At 39.4% G+C, this 17,500-nt stretch overlaps 1 protein-coding gene across 2 annotated transcripts in view; it reads right to left on the bottom strand.

Moving 5' to 3' along the window:
- Window positions 1-17,500, bottom strand: part of LOC138047179 (serine/threonine-protein kinase 36-like) — a 34,247-nt gene that overhangs the window by 4,412 nt on the left and 12,335 nt on the right. For both annotated transcript variants that reach the window (XM_068893919.1, XM_068893920.1), the window contains 18 exons: window positions 16,841-17,085; window positions 15,894-15,993; window positions 14,407-14,504; window positions 12,618-12,723; window positions 12,213-12,363; window positions 11,253-11,673; window positions 10,480-10,660; window positions 10,081-10,158; window positions 9,748-9,857; window positions 9,532-9,652; window positions 8,583-8,686; window positions 8,326-8,392; window positions 7,283-7,350; window positions 6,083-6,168; window positions 4,903-4,976; window positions 2,605-2,746; window positions 1,405-1,525; window positions 838-898 (listed from right to left, as the gene is read on the bottom strand). In XM_068893919.1, the coding sequence (XP_068750020.1) occupies window positions 838-898; window positions 1,405-1,525; window positions 2,605-2,746; window positions 4,903-4,976; window positions 6,083-6,168; window positions 7,283-7,350; window positions 8,326-8,392; window positions 8,583-8,686; window positions 9,532-9,652; window positions 9,748-9,857; window positions 10,081-10,158; window positions 10,480-10,660; window positions 11,253-11,673; window positions 12,213-12,363; window positions 12,618-12,723; window positions 14,407-14,504; window positions 15,894-15,993; window positions 16,841-17,085 (2,334 nt within the window). The remainder of the gene's footprint in view (window positions 1-837; window positions 899-1,404; window positions 1,526-2,604; window positions 2,747-4,902; window positions 4,977-6,082; window positions 6,169-7,282; window positions 7,351-8,325; window positions 8,393-8,582; window positions 8,687-9,531; window positions 9,653-9,747; window positions 9,858-10,080; window positions 10,159-10,479; window positions 10,661-11,252; window positions 11,674-12,212; window positions 12,364-12,617; window positions 12,724-14,406; window positions 14,505-15,893; window positions 15,994-16,840; window positions 17,086-17,500) is intronic.

Here is a 17,500-nt window from a genome sequence, read left to right as displayed (position 1 = left end):
GCTGTTTACATGATACTGGGGCGACTTTTGCACCGGCGCGAGTTCACTCCGGTTCCCCCCCTTAATTCTGTATTTGTTTACATGATATCACCGAAAAAAGTCATGCTGGGGCGACTCACACAGGCGCGAGTTCACCCCGGTTCCAGCACCAGAGCGAAAACTTCGTTCCGGCGCGAAATCTCGCAACTGTATCATGTAAACGAGGAACGACCACTCGTTTCGGTGTGAAATCGGCCTCTCGTTGGGCTGGAACGGGTAGCACATGCGTGCTTTTCCTGATAGACGCCATATTTGCCAATAGGTCTTTTTCGATATATTAAAATTCAGCTTGATAGCGAGTCAGTGAGGACAAAGACAAAGTGGATGCTATGTAAATATTTTTCACATTAATAGACCTTTTTACCGATACGGCGGCCATTTTGATTTCTGTTGTTTCGAATAGCCATTATGGGATGCCCAAGGGGAAAATACACATTAATTTGCCCCCTGTGCATCCCATAATGTCTTTCGAAACAATAGAAATCAAAATGGCCGTCGTATCGGTACAAAGGTCTATTCCCACGTGTTTCTACTGTCTTTGTCCTCACTGCCTCACTTTCAAGCTGAATATTTGATATTTCGAAAATGGCCTATTTGGATTCACGCTTGTATTCTATCGATATGTGGTGTCCCTTCAGGTAAACATGATACGAATTCACCTAGTTATCATGTAAACGCAGTATCAAGAAGTCACCCTGGTGTGAAACTCGCGCCGGTGCGAGTTTTCTCACGTAAACACCCCCTAATATATATGAAGAAACTGATAACAGAGAAACAGAATGTCAAAAAAAAATCCACCTTGCGAACGTTCGAATCTTCGTTTTTGAGACACCTTATCAAAGTGTCTAACAGACTTGTTCTGGAAGAAAAGAAAAAAGAGGAACATAATCAGTGATTTGACGCCTTCAATAATGCTCCCGTGTTCTTTTGTTTCCATCACAGCTCTTTTCCCCTCACCACCCCCTCCAAACATTCTCGTTGATGCTAGCAATGTAAGGTCACGGCCACAAATTTTGAACCGCTGTCTTAAGAATTGTGTAACTGACCCAAGTTTACTCAGCTCTGATAAGCGAGGTTCAAGGATACTCAAGAGACGCAATATAGGGGCAAAGAGCACGATTGACGATTTTCTGTGATCTACCAGCTGATGCTCCTCCGAACATACTATCTGCGCCATTTATCTCCCGACCTAAGTTTTCACCCGTCGGATTCTGCATCAAGGATAGTCTTCCAAAAATAATAATAACAACGTTTTTCTTGCGTTGCACGTTGGATTCGTGCGTCGTACTTGTGTGTTCCTGAAAGATTTTTGATAGACTTTAGAACAAAAAATTGATCATTTTATGGTCAATGTTACTCCCCTACCTCTGAAGAGCCGGATAGAAAATTGCAGAGTGCCGGAGAACGTTACCCAACATGCAACAGGTGTTGGCAACGATTGAAGAGTTGGGGTGTACCAAGAGGTTGTACAAGGGCTCGTATGATTCTAAAAATAAAAATTTAGCCAAAGTCAACTACGAAACCCACGATCTCTAAGTCGTGAACACACATTTGTGCATCATGGTTGTATTTTGAAGATTGAGGCTTGTGGAAATGGACAACGCAAATTGATTAAAATATCCGTTCGGTTCCCAGCGTATGCACGAAAATACACTTTAGAAAACTTTATTTATAGGGTGCATAATTATAGTAGAAAAAACTTTACTCTCCCTTATGACCACTCTCCATAGGGGCTTTTCAGGGCCAATGAGACAATAAACGAAACGACAGAACAGAACAGAACAACAACTGTTGAGAACCCCAACTTGCCGGAGGCAAACCAGTTGGCTATTTACACGTTCAGCCAAGAAGTTGAACCAGGGACTACCAGGAGAAAATTCACAGAATCATCAGAACGGGTCTTGGACTCGGGATCTCCGGATCTCAAGGCAAGCGCTCTAACCACTGATACGCACTGCCTCCTAAAATGAAGCACGCCTTAACCATTGACACATGCAGCCGCCTTTTGCAATATGCATGTAAAGAGTAAGAGTGCGTACTTTTGAAGGAAACCCAATTTAAGTATTATTCTCTTAAACGCGCGTTGGCTGAGACCGTACATAGCCAACGCCGAGGCTAGCATCGAGTTGGCTGTAACCAATATGTATTAAGTCAAAGTGTTCACAGAATAATTGTTTGATTACATTTCATTTAACTCTGAACTGTTTCAATGGTCAGACGTTGTTTCAACAATGGGATTGTGGTAAACCGCAAACTGAAATTTGCGTTTTACCAAAAAATAGTAGAAACTGATTTGATTTCGGCTGATGTTTTGCCTCTTGGCTACAGATACCGAACAACTCGTCAAAAGAGAGAGGAAAGTAAGGTTAACATCATTTCCATGCATTTCCGACAAGCAGTAACCTGGCGTTTGCCGTTTCACCGAAAAGAAATGCTAAATTCTCTCTATCTAATTAGTTCCCATATAAGGTCATACGATATACCCGCTGACCGAGACTAAGTGAGCTAATCGAAACTTTTAAAACGCAGCATAGGAAATTGAAAATGTAAAAACTTATTATTCACCTCCGTCGCCTTGAAGAACGCCTGTAACCATGGTAACATACTCTGAAGAACTCCGAGCAACATGACTGAGAATCGTAATGATGTCACTTAGTAGAGTGATGGGATTATCCGCTGACACCAGAGAAGCCAGGAAGGGCTCTGCCTAAAAAAAAGGCAAAATCAAATGTTCATTCAGGACCAACAAAAAGGACCTACAACCTTGGACAAAATAAAATGAAAAATTAGTACCCCCCTCCCCCCAAAATCAATGATGAATCCGCGCGCAAAGTTGAAGCCCGTCATTGTTTCATCATTAGGGAGCTTAAGCAACGACAACAGCGACGGCAACGAGACCGTCACAAATTTGCATATTTAGTGGCCAAAAACAATAACTTTGCACGCCCAGCACGTGCGTTTTTCACTTTTGTCCATTTCTTTGCCATCGTCAGCAAAACTTCAACTGACGTGGAAAGCCAAATTTGAGGTTTAATGACGAACGTCAGCACTTGAGGTTAAATTTTCATTCTCTCCCCTAAATTAAGCTTCGTTCCGACCAGTATCATTTTTGAGAAACCGCCACACCCTTGTATCACATTAAAAAGGTTGAAATAGTCACGAAGTGATCACCTTAACGTGAATTTTGAGATGACGTTTTCGTTGCCTTCGCCGTCGCCGTCGTCGTTGCTTAAGCTCCCTATTGAAACTGGGGGGATGGGCGGTCTTCATTTTCCATTTGAAATGTCCAAGATTGCAATCTTGGACAAAATCAAATGAAAACTTAATACCCCCTCCAACAAAAATCAATAATGAATCCGTGCTCTAGTACGAGAACGACTACGAGTACGAGATTTTCTCACAGACAAACAGTGAGCGCGCGCAAACGAGCGTCATTTTGGCGGGAAAAACGTGATGCCGTCGTCATTTTAGTACGAGATTTTGCAAAAATGTCGTCGAATCAAAACAAGACAACAACACGGTAGCAATTTTGGCATTTTTTGATGAGCAAAAAGGCTCCCCTACCTGCAATAAGAATAACTGAGCAACCTATACTGCTAACAAAGAGTAAGATTAAGCGTACGGGTTATAAATTTCCTTAGTATTTTCGCTATAAACGGGCAGTCAAAACTCGTACTCGTTCTCGTCCTCGTCGTAGAATCTAAAGCTCTCTATTGAAATAGACCGATTCGGCTAACTCAATGTTGTACCCAATTCAAATCTCTCGGGGTTAAGATTCTTTGTGTGTTGAATTTGCATGACAATGAAGCATTCACATTTAAATTATATGGAAATTCTTGGAACAAAACCTTTTATTCCCAGAGGATTTGAATTGGGTACAACATTGAGTTAGCCGAATTGGTCTATTGGGGGGAGGGTAGTCTTGAAATGCCCAAGTTTGTAGCTGCCCAGGAATTCTTGTAGCTCAAAGGGTAGAGCATCCTATCGGCGGAGGTCGTAGGCTTGAATCCTGCAGAGGATTTTTCAAGTTGTCCTTTCTCCCGTCGCCAAGCAAAAGGTCGTTCGTTCAACGTTGTTCAAAGGGTAAAAATGTTGAAAGCGTGTTGAATCAAATTTAAACTGATTTATACTTTCATTCAACATCGATTAAACATTTCTTTTGTTCTAGAAAATATGGGAAGGAGTTGAGAAGTTCAGCTGTGACATTGTGTACTCACATTAGGCCGTAAATAGATAGTGGATAGATAGATAATTTATTTTGCAAAAAGCTTTGCAGACAAAGGGCTGAATTATGCTAAATTAACAATATGAAATCAATAACAGTAAAACACTAAATATACCTAATAAATATATAACTTACAAGAAAAAGAGCCAAAAATATAAATACAAAGATGATGATAATAACTAATACGTACAACAGAACAGCTGTATCTTCAAAGCATTGGATAAAATGGCCTGCGTAGCCTACCAACCCTAAACCAAATTAGTTGATCCTATATAAATAAATATATGACTTTGTATATACAAATATATAAAACTTAGTATATAATAGGAGGCGGGGAGAGTCTAATTTCTTGTACTTTGATCCTCGCAATCAAAGTGTTGGCTCAATTGATGATGCGATGTTAGAACCGTTAGAACGGCGTCCGCGAATTTTGGTTTTACTTCAAACACTTGCCAAACATCTGCTCAAGGTTCACCTTTTGTTTAACGAATTTTGAAAAATGTTGAAACCATTTACATGAGCCTTTAGACTCTTGTTTGTTGGCGTTCTCGTAGATGCCGTCGTCGTGCTTGGTAAAGCTCTCCATAATACCGATAGCTTAATTAAGAACATTACTACGCACACTCTAGCTTCGTTACCTTCCTATTAGTGACATATTTTGCTAGCTGTGTGACAAACATCTCATCACTTAATACCAGCCGACCAATAAGACCTGAAAACGTTGCAATAAGACAAAAATTACATCGTAACAGTGAAACAAAAAGATGATTAAATTTGGGCCCTTAGCGCTTTCCAGTTGGCTTCCAGGAACCCGGTCCAGCTCATCAGCCGTAGTACCATAAGGAAACAAGTAAACTATTTCTCAACCAATCAAACTGAAAGGAAAAAATTAAGCGAACTGCTACGAGCAACGACTGGTTCATATGACTGTTGCTGTGCAATTCGTACCCAGTGCTATGGGAGAGTTTTGGTCTTCGATTAGTTTTGATCATAGTTAATAGAGGGAAATGGTTGGGAAACACTACAAATTTCTTTGTTGTAGGTTTTTGTTCTCTTTTTTGGCCTTGACCGTGCACAAAACACAATAGCACTCCGCATTGAGAAACTAACCAATAAAAACGTGTTGATTACGTAATTCATGCATAGTGTATGAGCGCAAAACAAAAGATTGTGCGCGGTCGTGGACTTTCCAACCTAAATATTGGCATCTTTGTTTGCTCCTCTGATGTTTGCCGACCTTCCAAACCATTCCCCTCTATTAACTATGTTTTGATGGGCGGTCTAGTTCTGCTGTGATTGGCTAGTTATTTTGGTTTGAGTTTGCCTGCAATAACACGGCAAGCGACCGGAGCGAACTGAGGAAGGCTGTATTAGCAAGGAAAGGAATTAACTTTATTTAAGTGCCTAGTCTTCTAGCGCTGAAGCACTAATTGGGGATACTGTAAAATGAAACGAACAAATAAACGCAAATCCAATCAAATGTTGGTTTTTAAGGAGAGGGGAAAACCGGAGTACCCGGAGAAAAACCTCTCGGTGCAGAGTAGAGAACCAACAAACTCAACCGACAAATGACGCCGAGTCTGGGAATCGAACCCGGGCCACACTGGTGGGAGGCGAGTGCTCTCATTGGCTCTCACCAGTCTTTTTGCCTTAAGCAATGGCAATTCTCCATAGCCTCCCTAAATAAACAAGGATAGACTAATTGTTGCGCTTTATTTGATAGATATAGACTAACAAGATGGTTGGTTTGATAAGCCGGATGCTCATCAAGACCAGGCAACTAATTAATACATTTGTAATTATAGATTTCATTCTCACCTAGTGAAAGCTCCAAGTCCTCCATTGGTAAAAACCTGGACGCGAACTCCAAAAGTGTTGGCAACAATCTGAATTGGTACAAAACACTGAAAAAAAAAATCGAAATTCAATCAATATTGCCTGCAAACAGGTTGACATTAGGCACTTTAAGATCTACAACGGCGACGGAGACGAAAACGTCTCTTCAAAATGTAACTTTGCACAATCCTAAGTGTTTCGCGGTTATTTCATCTCATTATCTTCGTACAATGTGGGCGAATGATCCTAAAATTGAATTTATACGAGCGGTTTCAGAGTAAAAATATAGGATTAAACATGATTTTGGTCACGCTCTGGATTAAAATCTTTCTTTGGCGTTGAATATCGTAGTAAAAAAACGAAAGTGGTTCAGCGTTGTCTGTACTCTTATCGACAACGATATTCGTCATCACAGTGGTCAAATCCAGAGCGTGACCAAAATTATGACACAAAGAAAGAGCAAGCGTTGTCTATAACTTTCTCGCAATATGATTGGTTCATTTCCCAAAGTGGGCGTTCCTGATTGGCTATTACATTGTGTGACAAATTGACGCAATTAGCGAATTGCTTTAGTTTATGATTACTTTACTCAGTGACTGGTTCAAATTTCTCGCGCCACTTTTTCAACCAATCGTCGCTTGCGCGTGCACATTTTCCCGCGCTTTGTCTCGGCTACGTGTAATTACTTTGAGTTTTGATTGGTTTACTGGATTGTCTCCGTCCCTTTTGATTGGCCAAAGTAATTACTTTGGTTTTGGTTTCACAACACTCCATTGAAACTTGCTCAAATGCAAGGATCTCTTGACTTCTCCATTTCGTCTAAAACCCACACTTCAAAATATACATTTCTTTCATTCATCGAGTCCTTTCACGGGAACACAATTTGATCTGCTGCCAACTGAGTGGCTTCATAGCTCAAATGGTAGAGCATAGCACCGGAAGATTGCTGCGTTTGGTGAAAATGTTGTGTGACACAAACGGGGTGCTCAAAACTACAGATCAAGGACAAGGATGATGATGAGCTTTCACACCAGAGGAGCAGACAAAAGAAGACAGAGGATTCAACTGGGCTATCCGCAACTTGGAACCAGTGGTGACAGGTGAATTTCTCTAGCATATTAAAGAAATCTTCTACAGAGTTAGAGCACACAACAAATTTTGAACTTTAAAAAGCCTACTCACCTCTGGGTGTCATGAACAAGGTGTTCCTCAACATCTATGGCAAATGGAAAATAAAAAATCTTGATGATCTATAAGGGATTTAATTGATACAAAGTAGCACGGGTTAGTGAACCATGATACAACACTCCCTTACCACGTGTTGATCGCCTGCACTTGAAAATTGCGTGCATCTTATTACTAAGATCTTTGGACATATCTACTGCACCTACGACGAAGTCTTCGCTCTTCTTAGCACTCAACATCAACATCACCAGGAAGACACATTAAGAATATCAACATGACCAAATACGAAGCGAAATGGAGAAGTGATCCTCGCAGTTATCTGGACAAATTTGAGCAAGTATCTCCTTACCCTGGTACCAGAGGTTTTTCTTGAGCCGCGAGAGAGCCGTGAAGCGTCGAAGACGAGTCGCGAAGCAGCGAGAAGAGAAAAACCTCTGGTTACCTTGGACTTGAATCTCACTTTCATGCAGACGCCAGGGTCAGGATCTGACCCTCAGGCTCGGATTGGTTGATATCTTTACAAACACGCAAATCAATATGATTGGTTCGTTTGATTGGTAATAAAGAGGGGAAGCGTGATTGGCAAGTTGCCATTGGTCACTTTTGTAATTATCAAAATGACGCGTTTGACAGCTGGCGTCTGCATGAAAGTGAGATTCAAGTCTAAGGTAACCAGAGGTTTTTCTCTCCTCGCCGCTTCGCGACTCGTCTTCGCCGCTTTGCGGCTCTGTCGCGGCTCAAGAAAAACCTCTGGGACCAGGGAAGTGTCTCTTATAGACAGTTGAAAAATTCAGGTATCTTCAACGGGTTCTCTATACCCCGCACTTCAAATTATAAATTTCTTTCATTCAAGAACAAACTATGTTGTCTCTGTAATCATCACCATCATTGGCCATCACAATTCATAAATCCATTTTCCAATACACCCACCACTCGACTAATGGCCGGCGGAAATTACCGCTCATCTTTCAATTCCAATATCATAACAGCATTTCAACAACACCAACAGAGGCACTACTTTTGAGAACGCAAAAGCTAACCTTGCTTGTAAAAACTTTCAGCATTTCAACATCTTGACCTTCCTTTCCTTGCTTACGACCGTTTAGACTGAAAGAGAAATAAACACTAAGTTCTACAAAAAGAAAATACATTGAGATTTTTATTTACTTGACATGACATCTTAATGCAGGCACGGAGGGGATGGTAGACTCTGTCCATGGTTTCCTTGGGGTTACACTGGGCCAACAATGGTGATACAAAAGTTAATACTGACCATCATAGCTTTTCTTTAACTTACTTTTTGGAGAGTTGCTCCACAAATGACGTGGTAAGCATTTTGCTCAAACATGAAACTGCCAGTGGAGGAGGCTCAACAAGCTTTATTATGCTCTGCAGAGGACTCTGCAAAGTAAATTAAATAGTACATTTTATTAGGGACCTTTAGATTCTAGGACGAGTACGAGTACGAGTTTTGACTGCCCGTTTTTAGCGAAAATACTTTGAAAACGTATAACCCGTACAATTTATAATCTTACTCTTTGATAGCAGTAAAGGTTACTCAGTTATTCTTACTGCTGGTAACTGAGCCTCTTTTCTGGTCTAAAAATGCAACCGTGCCATGTAAATCTCCCTCCCCACCCAAATATCTCAATCTTTCCAAGAGGGAACTACAGCAAAGGATAAAACTGCAGAAAATTTGCTCTTTACTGTCAAGAATATCTCCCCCCCACCCAAAAAAAAGAAACCTCCTGGCCAAGAGAACCTACGAGACTCACTTGTTTAAATAACGTCCACAATATTCCCATTAATTAGACAACACTGATAAATGTGTGGGAAGGGTAAAAAACGAGGTTACACAATGAAAAGACACATCTGTTATGCAAGCATGGGTGGTGGAGTTGAGACTAAAAGCATGTCTTTTCGTATCAAATATTGTCCCACATTGTAGCTTGAGTGCAAAAAAACGTTCTTCTAGTTGGAGAGCATAAGCACTTGGGTAGAAACTATCTTGATTTAAGTTTCTAGAAAGCAACAAGGAAAGAGAAGAACGTACATGTTGTGGGACAACTTTTTTCCTGGTTCAAAGTTTTTTAAGCCAGTTCAGTTTTGATTTTCCTTTGTTTCAGATTATGATAAGGAATATTATATAAAGAAAAATCAAAATTGAACTGGTTTGAAAATCTTAAGCCGAGCAAAAAGTTCGAACGACAATAATATTATAAGGTACACATACAAAAGGGACATACCTTGGTAAATAATGTGTGTGTGATGTTCAAAACCTTTTCCAAACCCTGAAATGACATCACACTGTAATGCACTGGACCAACAGAGACATCAACTTCTCCATTGCTTGATAACACTACATCACTAACAGAGTGAAAGGAAAAAATAATCAATTCCACTTTTAACCTACGAAGATTTTATGGAGATAGCATTCTAACATAGTTCAAGCATTTAGTTACCTGAGGAACACACTGCTTGGTGTAAGACCCAAAACAACACCAACAGAAGACCACAGACTGTTCCATATATTGTCTTCAAGAACTTGTGCAGACACCCTTGATCCAGTGTCCTGCAAAAGCAATGACCTGAATTAAATTATTTGTATAAAATTAACATACAGTTCAACAGTGTCACATTTAAATTGAGTGTCACATAAAATGTTACAACGTTTATTAGCTCTAATTTTTTTGCATAAAATTGAATGGCACTATCATGCTTGATTTTCTTTCAAATGCCAGCAACACACAGGCAGCGATAAATTTTTTCACAAGAAAAGAATACAATTTATCAACCTGAATAAGACAAAGTTCTAGTAAGTCCACAATACCATCCATGTAGCCTCTGGTAAAACCCAAGCGCAACTGTGGTTTCTGAAAAGAATGGAAAATAATAAGTGAATTAGATTAATTTACGCTGGTACAAAACCAAAACAGTGAAGACCCAAGTGTAGTCCTGAGCACGATATAATCAAGGTCTTCAATTTCTAATTTTGTTCCTATGTGCTTCTGACACTAACACCAACAATTAAAGAAAAAGTTACAAGCAGATGTAGAAACCATTATTGCAACACTCATTCTTCTGCATTGTTTTTGATTTCCTCTCTTCATTCTGCGGGGACAATGACAATGATATGTTTTGCTTTGGATCACAGGCAAAATGTGACTGATTCAGGAACAGGACAAGTTTCTTACCTGTGGCAGTTTAGCCAGAGCTCTAGAAATGGCACTTAAAATGTTGGTAGTTTGGTCGACTTGCAGTAATCTTAGATCTGAGCTAAACAGTTTGGCCAATAACATGGCAGAGAGGGCTTGGATTTCAAATACATTTGAGCCAGTAAATAATGAAACAGAATAGCTTGAGCAATCAGAGATCCTGCAAGGACATAAAGAATGTAGATCCTCGTTATTTCTCTTAGGCAATGTTAAAACCTAGCCAATGCAGCAGATTTACCAATAACATATCTATTTATTTATTCTTTTTTGGGGGGGGGGGGGGTGGGGGTGCCATTGTCATATGCTTTGGTTCAAGTTGCACTAGGCTTTCTTATGATGTCTCCCTCCCCAGTCCCATATTTCGGGTAAGGATTCATTCCACACTCTGATTTTTGTCTCAGTGATGTGTCCTGATACATGTAGGTGCCCAGGAGGTGGGCTGTGGCTTGGTTGACCTCCTTGCTGTTGAGAATAGAGCTGCACTCCTCTTGTTGCCTTACAGCACCTACCATCCAACAGGTGGAAGTAGTGTTTAAAATTAAATGCTCTGTGCAAAATGGGATTTCATCTTCAAAGGCTTTAAAGAGCAAGTCAAGTTTACTTGATCAAACATGTTTTTCGTAAACCTCTCCAACTGCTCTCCAACTGCCACACTATGTTTAACTTGTTTGCATACAAAGATTTTCCTAACCAGCAGTAAGCATTATTAATAATAATAATAGTCACATAATTCAGAAAGAATACAATCTTACTCTTCATGAATGTCCTTGGAATCTATCACCATGGCACATAAAACCTCCAATACACAAATGGTCTCTTCAGGGTTATACCGTTCACTGAGGCTTGTGAAAAACATTGTCAATGCCACTCTCCAACTTGAATGTCGCAAAAGATGAGCGCTAAGTTCTCTAGACACTGCACACAGCTCAGAGAGCAACCTTACAACATGCAGAGCTGAAGATCTGTTTTGGAGAAGGATATGCAATGCATCCAGACATTTCTCATTTGATGACTGAAGAAGTTTCTTGCCAATGAGACTGGCTAAGTTTCTTTTCAAACTTGATTCATGATTAAAACCGTTAGCTGACGACACTAGTGCAGTTATTGCAGATATCCCAACAGTCTGAACATGGACTACTCTTGTCTTGACAGCTGCAGAATCCCCAGTGGCACCTGTGGTACTCAAATTAACAATTTGAAAAGAAACACAACTTAGTTATGAATGATTTCCTACGATTTGAGGACTGCCTAGGAAATGGCTAGTCTTCAAAAACTCAATTAAAACTTCATAAGCCTAACAGCCTATCAAAACACCGATAAAAGGTCACATGTATGAGGATTCTGATAAAACACTCCTCGTTAGTATACTTTACATAGGGAATACCAATAAGGCATAGCTTGTTTTTCTTGTATGCTAATATTCTCCTCTCACAATTTGAACCATTGTTCTGAGTCCAGAGGGACACAGTTTTTGTGGAATGTTTTTGAAGCTGTTCACAAAACTCGCAGCATGTGTTTTATGCGGTGTAAAAACACTCAGCTATGCCTCACGTTTCTAAACTTCGATAAAACACTGTCGCTCGTTTTTTACATTACATTACTACAAAATAACCAACTTCAAGAAAACCAAAATCTCTTCTTTGATAAGCGCAGGTTTGGGATTAACCACCGCACCCATGTTCATTCGTAAAGAAATTAATGGGTATATTTACCCTTGATTCTTTGCATAACGTTTGGTTCCACCACTATAGCTGTCATCAAACTATCCAGACTCTTGATATCAGAGGCAACAAGATTATCATAAAATTCCTCTGATTCTTCAGTAGGTTGCTTGTCCAGGGCATCACTCAAATGCTGAACACACTGCAGAATATATTTAAAATAAGAAAAAAACAGATGAAGAACTAGAGGAATTTTAAATTTGTCTCCAGTATCAGCATAATCTCTATTATTAGTATCCTCACTATGGCCCTCCTTGCCATGGTCTTTGTTGTCATCATCATCAAAAAAGCTCTGCTATATCTGTTCAGCTTGTGGGATTAAATTAGGGGTTCTTACCCTGGTTCTATTCTTGACCACAATTTTAACATCTTAGCAGAAGTATGTTTGGTTCAAACCTCAAGAGCAGCTTGTCTGAGATGCAATTCTTTGTCCTGACTATGTTTCACTAGTGATGGAAGAACACCAACAAGTCTCTTGGCACAACTCAAAAGACCAGAACCTCTACAAAAAGAGACAGCAAGTATTTTACCTCTCCATTTCATAAAAACTATTAGTATATACTAAAACAGTGGATAGCGTTGAACGTGTGTGCTGATTGGCTACTCAAACTCCAGATATCCTTTGCTATTCACCTCCGAGCAATTTGCGTGGAATTTGCGCCCAAAAATGTTGTAATCTTTGCAGGAATAAATGAGTTAAAATCATCCTTGTGTGCTATATTATCCCACTGATTTAGTATATACTAAAACAACTATTCACCTCGGTGTCGGTAGCTAGTGGTGGATATTTACCTCACAGCTTCGAGGCTCTGTAAATATCCACCACTAGCCACCTCCACTTTGGTGAATAGTTGCTAATTCTTTACATAATCTCACCCTTTCTCTATGGTGTGAACGAAACTTTCTGTAACATGGAGATTTTATTTCCCAACAAACAAGACAAAATATGAGGAAACTGGGTAAAGGAACTTTTTAAATTTGTATAATGACAGCACATTTTGCAGCTAACATTTTCTGGGGCTAAACTTCAGAATACGCGGCCACTGAAATATCTCATCAAATCCTGCTACCGCAGTCCCACAGTCGACATAATTTACATAATATTTTTATATAAACATCATGAAATATGCTGCTTGCATCGAACGCATTACTGATTAGGCCTAAGCATTCTCGTAAAATTTTAGCTTTCATTTTGCGGTTCGATCGGTCAACTACACTTTTCACGAGATCATGTGAAGAATAAAGCACTCGTTTACTGATTAAGCCTAAGCGCTCGTTGCAGTGATTAGGCCTAAGAACTGTCGTAAAATTTTAGCTTTCATTTTGCGGTTCGGTCAACTACACTTTTAAGGTTTAGGGTTAGGGTTAGGGTTAGGGTTTAGGGTTAGTGTGTATGACAGCCCTTGTGTACAGAACTGGACCTAATTAGATGCACATCCAACTTTGACATCCAATACAACGTGTCCAATTAAGGACGGTGCCTAGTATTGAGATACCTCGAGATAATCCAATTTCCTATTGGCAGTGCTTATTAATTCAGGGATATTCTTGCCCGGTTTAAAACTATGCAGAGAAAGCAGAACTTAGCAAGTGCTCTTGATACCCAAAAAGAAAATTGGGGCTAACCATGCATTTTTTAGAGATAATTACCGGTAAGCTTCACTTTGGCAAAGAACGTCATACATTGCTTTGTATTTTTACAATTATTGTTGATTAATTATCTTCGAAAAATGCATGGTTACCCCCAATTTTCAATAATGCTTGTTAAGCATTACAAGCTGTAGAAAACATGTTTATGCTCATTGAGTTCAGCTCACTAGCAAAAAGAGAGGGAATTCATGGCAAGCTGAGCTCCAGATGCTGTTGTTGATTCAAGGCCGCCATAATGCTGTCCCTCAGAGGAACATAAGCACGGTGTCTCCATACAAATGTCTGTAAAATTGAGTGACATGTTTTGGCAAATAACTCAGAAATGATGCACCAAACAGACTTTTCTTGGCTTCTTTCTTGGAATGGTTTCGGATTTTACTTTCTACTGGCGTGACAGTGAAAACACTCTATAAGGGGAATTTCTGGATATATCTGTATGACAGCCTGTGTAGCCATACCCACCCCCAAGTTTCCTGATATTTAAATTTTCCCTGGGAGTGGAAACAGCTTCATGTAGGCTATTTGCATGTCTAACCTTCCTGAATCGGTTTCACCAATGAAAAGAACATAATTCCTTAGGATTTCTGTAACAACATTAAGTAAATCCACCATCACTTGAACTGCCCAGGGTTGCTAAAATTTCAAGAAAACCTAGTTACATTTTCATTTTCCACAGAATAACACACCGGTAATTAAAATTTAATATTCAAAAGGTACCGGTAGTTTGATTTGGAGACAGCAAAGTGGATTGGATAAGGAATTAGAGTTTAAATTATTTGGAGATCTTGGTATCAAGCCTCATTACATGTATGTCCAAGAGATAGAGTTCTCTGTTGGAGTTGGTGCACAAAGTTACTTTGTAACAATAGTGATAACAGACTTTATTCTTGAAAGTGTTCTAGCACTGAGGCACTAATACATGTAGACCTTATTCAAGATGGCCACCATTTTGGATTTGCTATTATCATGCAAACTAACTCCACACTTCTGAGGGGGCAAACAGAACAAGTTCGAGAGGTTTTAACGAACATCTTAGCCATGCAGATGATTTGTTTCATGTTCATTAAATGTTTATCACCCAAGTAGTAAAATAGAATGATTACACAAGTTGGTTTGATGTTTCTTTAGTGAAAAATAAGCAGAAAGTGAAGTAGAAAGTCAAAATGTCAAAGGCAATCAAAAGATTAAGATTATTATAAAAGGTACTTAAATCTATTCTAAAATGTACTTTTAGCAATGTTATTTCAATATTTCGTTGAGCCGATCGATTTTCCGCAATTTGCATTTTTTCCAATGTTTGTCCCCTAGCATAACAGATGGCTAATTTGCATGACAATTTGAAAACCAACATGGTGGCTACCGTGAATAAGGCCTATTCAGGACACTAAACATAAAAAATCAAATCAGTGAATTCAAATCAAATCAAACATTGGGTTTTGAGGAGAGGGGAAAACTTGAGTACCCAGAGAAAAACCTCTCAGAGCAGAGAAGAGAACAAACAAACTGATCAACCTACTTATGACGCCGAGTTTGGAAATCGAACTCAGGCCATCTTGATGGGAGGCGAGTAATCTCCCCACTGCGGCAGCCCTGTTCCCCTGACTGATGGGATGATAAATAGCTATCTATTCTGGCTCCCACCAGTTGGGATTTTTAACTCTGTTGTTGTCACTTATTTCTAAACGTCAGTACTGAATCCTTCAAAACACAGAAGAGATGAGGTCAATTCAGTTGCTGTTACTGTTTCAGTTTCTATTGTCATTTCAAGTTGTTGTCAAAGCTGGTATTTACGGTGCTGACAAACTGTAGTCGCTGTTGTTGTCAATGTTGTTACTGGTATTGTTTCCACTGATGTTGTTCTTGTCCACAGTGACCACTTATAGTTCTAAGGTGGCGGGCTTGTAATTTTAAACTCTACATGTAGAAGCAGCCCAAGCAATATTTTGACAAATACAGCACAAATCATCTTAATGTCGTTCCACATGTAAAACACTCAATTATAATGATATTCTTATTATGTACCTGAGAAAGACCCGGCTTCTTGACCAACTGAATAATAAGGGAGACACTGTCGACGGGAATCCCAACTGAACTTGAAAAGTTCACTTTTGCCTCCAGAGAGCTATAGGGACAACCAAAAGTCACCATGTTACATGAAAATTTGATGCTTACTAAAAAATTCATGAATCAAGGACTTGACAGCCCTCTTTAGAAGATATTGTCAAGAAATGAAAATAAAAGGGCATTCTGAATTCCAAGGAACTAAAGGATTTGCAGTGGTGCATGACCTTTGAAATGTTGTTCATTTCACGCTTCAGATAATATAAGAAATTTCAGCAAGCTTGACACTTTCATAGGCTAGAAAATACTTGTTTCACCAATCTCACCACCCTCAACTCGTACGTCAGCATCCCTAGCTGTGTCCTGTACATATAAATTATATGTTGTGGTTCCAATTTTTTCTTGGTTTAAAATTACTCAAACTAGTTTTTTTTTTTTATATTTCTAATGTCTACTACTTGTCATCAAAATCTGAAACAAAGGAAAATCAAAATTGAACTACCTACATTGAAAAAAATTGAACCGAAAATAAAATGTAGCCCATTTTGCTTTGTCCATTTATTTTTCTCTTCCCACCTCTCTTATTGTATTCCGCAGCCACTGCGAGAAGGGGAGTTAGGAGAGAGTAAATGACTACGCATGAAGGCTGGGTTTTATAAACTAAGGGGAAGTTCAATTATTAATAAGAATAAAGATAACAGCTAAATGTACACGAATGTCATCTGAACATACTCCACAAAACCTCAAATTTGGTCCTTTTGAATCGTGAAGAGAAAGGCAAAAATACACCATTAAAGTGCTTCTTGGGAAACTTGCAGAACCAAGATGTTTTTTTTCCCATTAACCCTATTGCTTTCTAATGTCATTAAGTGGTATCAAACTGTGCTGAGAGACTAATGTGTCATTACCCTGGAGTTGTCAGCAAACTTCTGAGGACTCGAAGAATTTGTCTTAAGCGAGATGCTCCTTCTAACAAGCCATCCAAAACTTGACCTGCCACAGCTTCCAGTCCATCCTGCACTTTGCAAATAAATGCTGCATCAGTCATAAGTTTTTCAGAGATACTTGATTCTTGTTGACCTGGTGTCTTTGCAGCAGTTTTCCCTGTTACTTCCACAAGATAGTCCCACTCTTCATCACTATCAAGCTCCTCCTATACAGATATTAAACTTCATCAGTGTTCAAGAAAATGATCTTTACGACTGAAACCACCTCTATCACAAATTGTAACCAAGACCTACCTCTTGTGGACTGGTAGGTAACATGATCATGATTGTAACTAAGCTGTCGCAACAACTTTGGAACTAGAAAAGGCCCCCTTTAATTTGCAGCACCAACTGATACTAGCATTTTACAGTGGCCCTTGTTACGATATTAATGCAATGGCCTTCCCTGCCACCTAATATTGGTCACTATTGAAGATTTGCATAAAAATTAAATGACACAAACAAGAGAAGACAGTGCAATGAAATGCACCCTGAAAGTTTAAGAGTCAAAACACAAAAATTTATGCGTTGAACAAAGGTGATTTCTCATCTCTGAGGTGCCACTAAGGGCCAAGGGACTGG

Source organism: Montipora capricornis, chromosome 4 (genome assembly GCF_036669925.1).
Source record: "Montipora capricornis isolate CH-2021 chromosome 4, ASM3666992v2, whole genome shotgun sequence".
NCBI classification, from domain to species: Eukaryota; Metazoa; Cnidaria; class Anthozoa; order Scleractinia; family Acroporidae; genus Montipora; species Montipora capricornis.
Note: the sequence above shows the minus strand (reverse complement) of the source record. Positions and strands in the feature narration are given on the sequence as shown.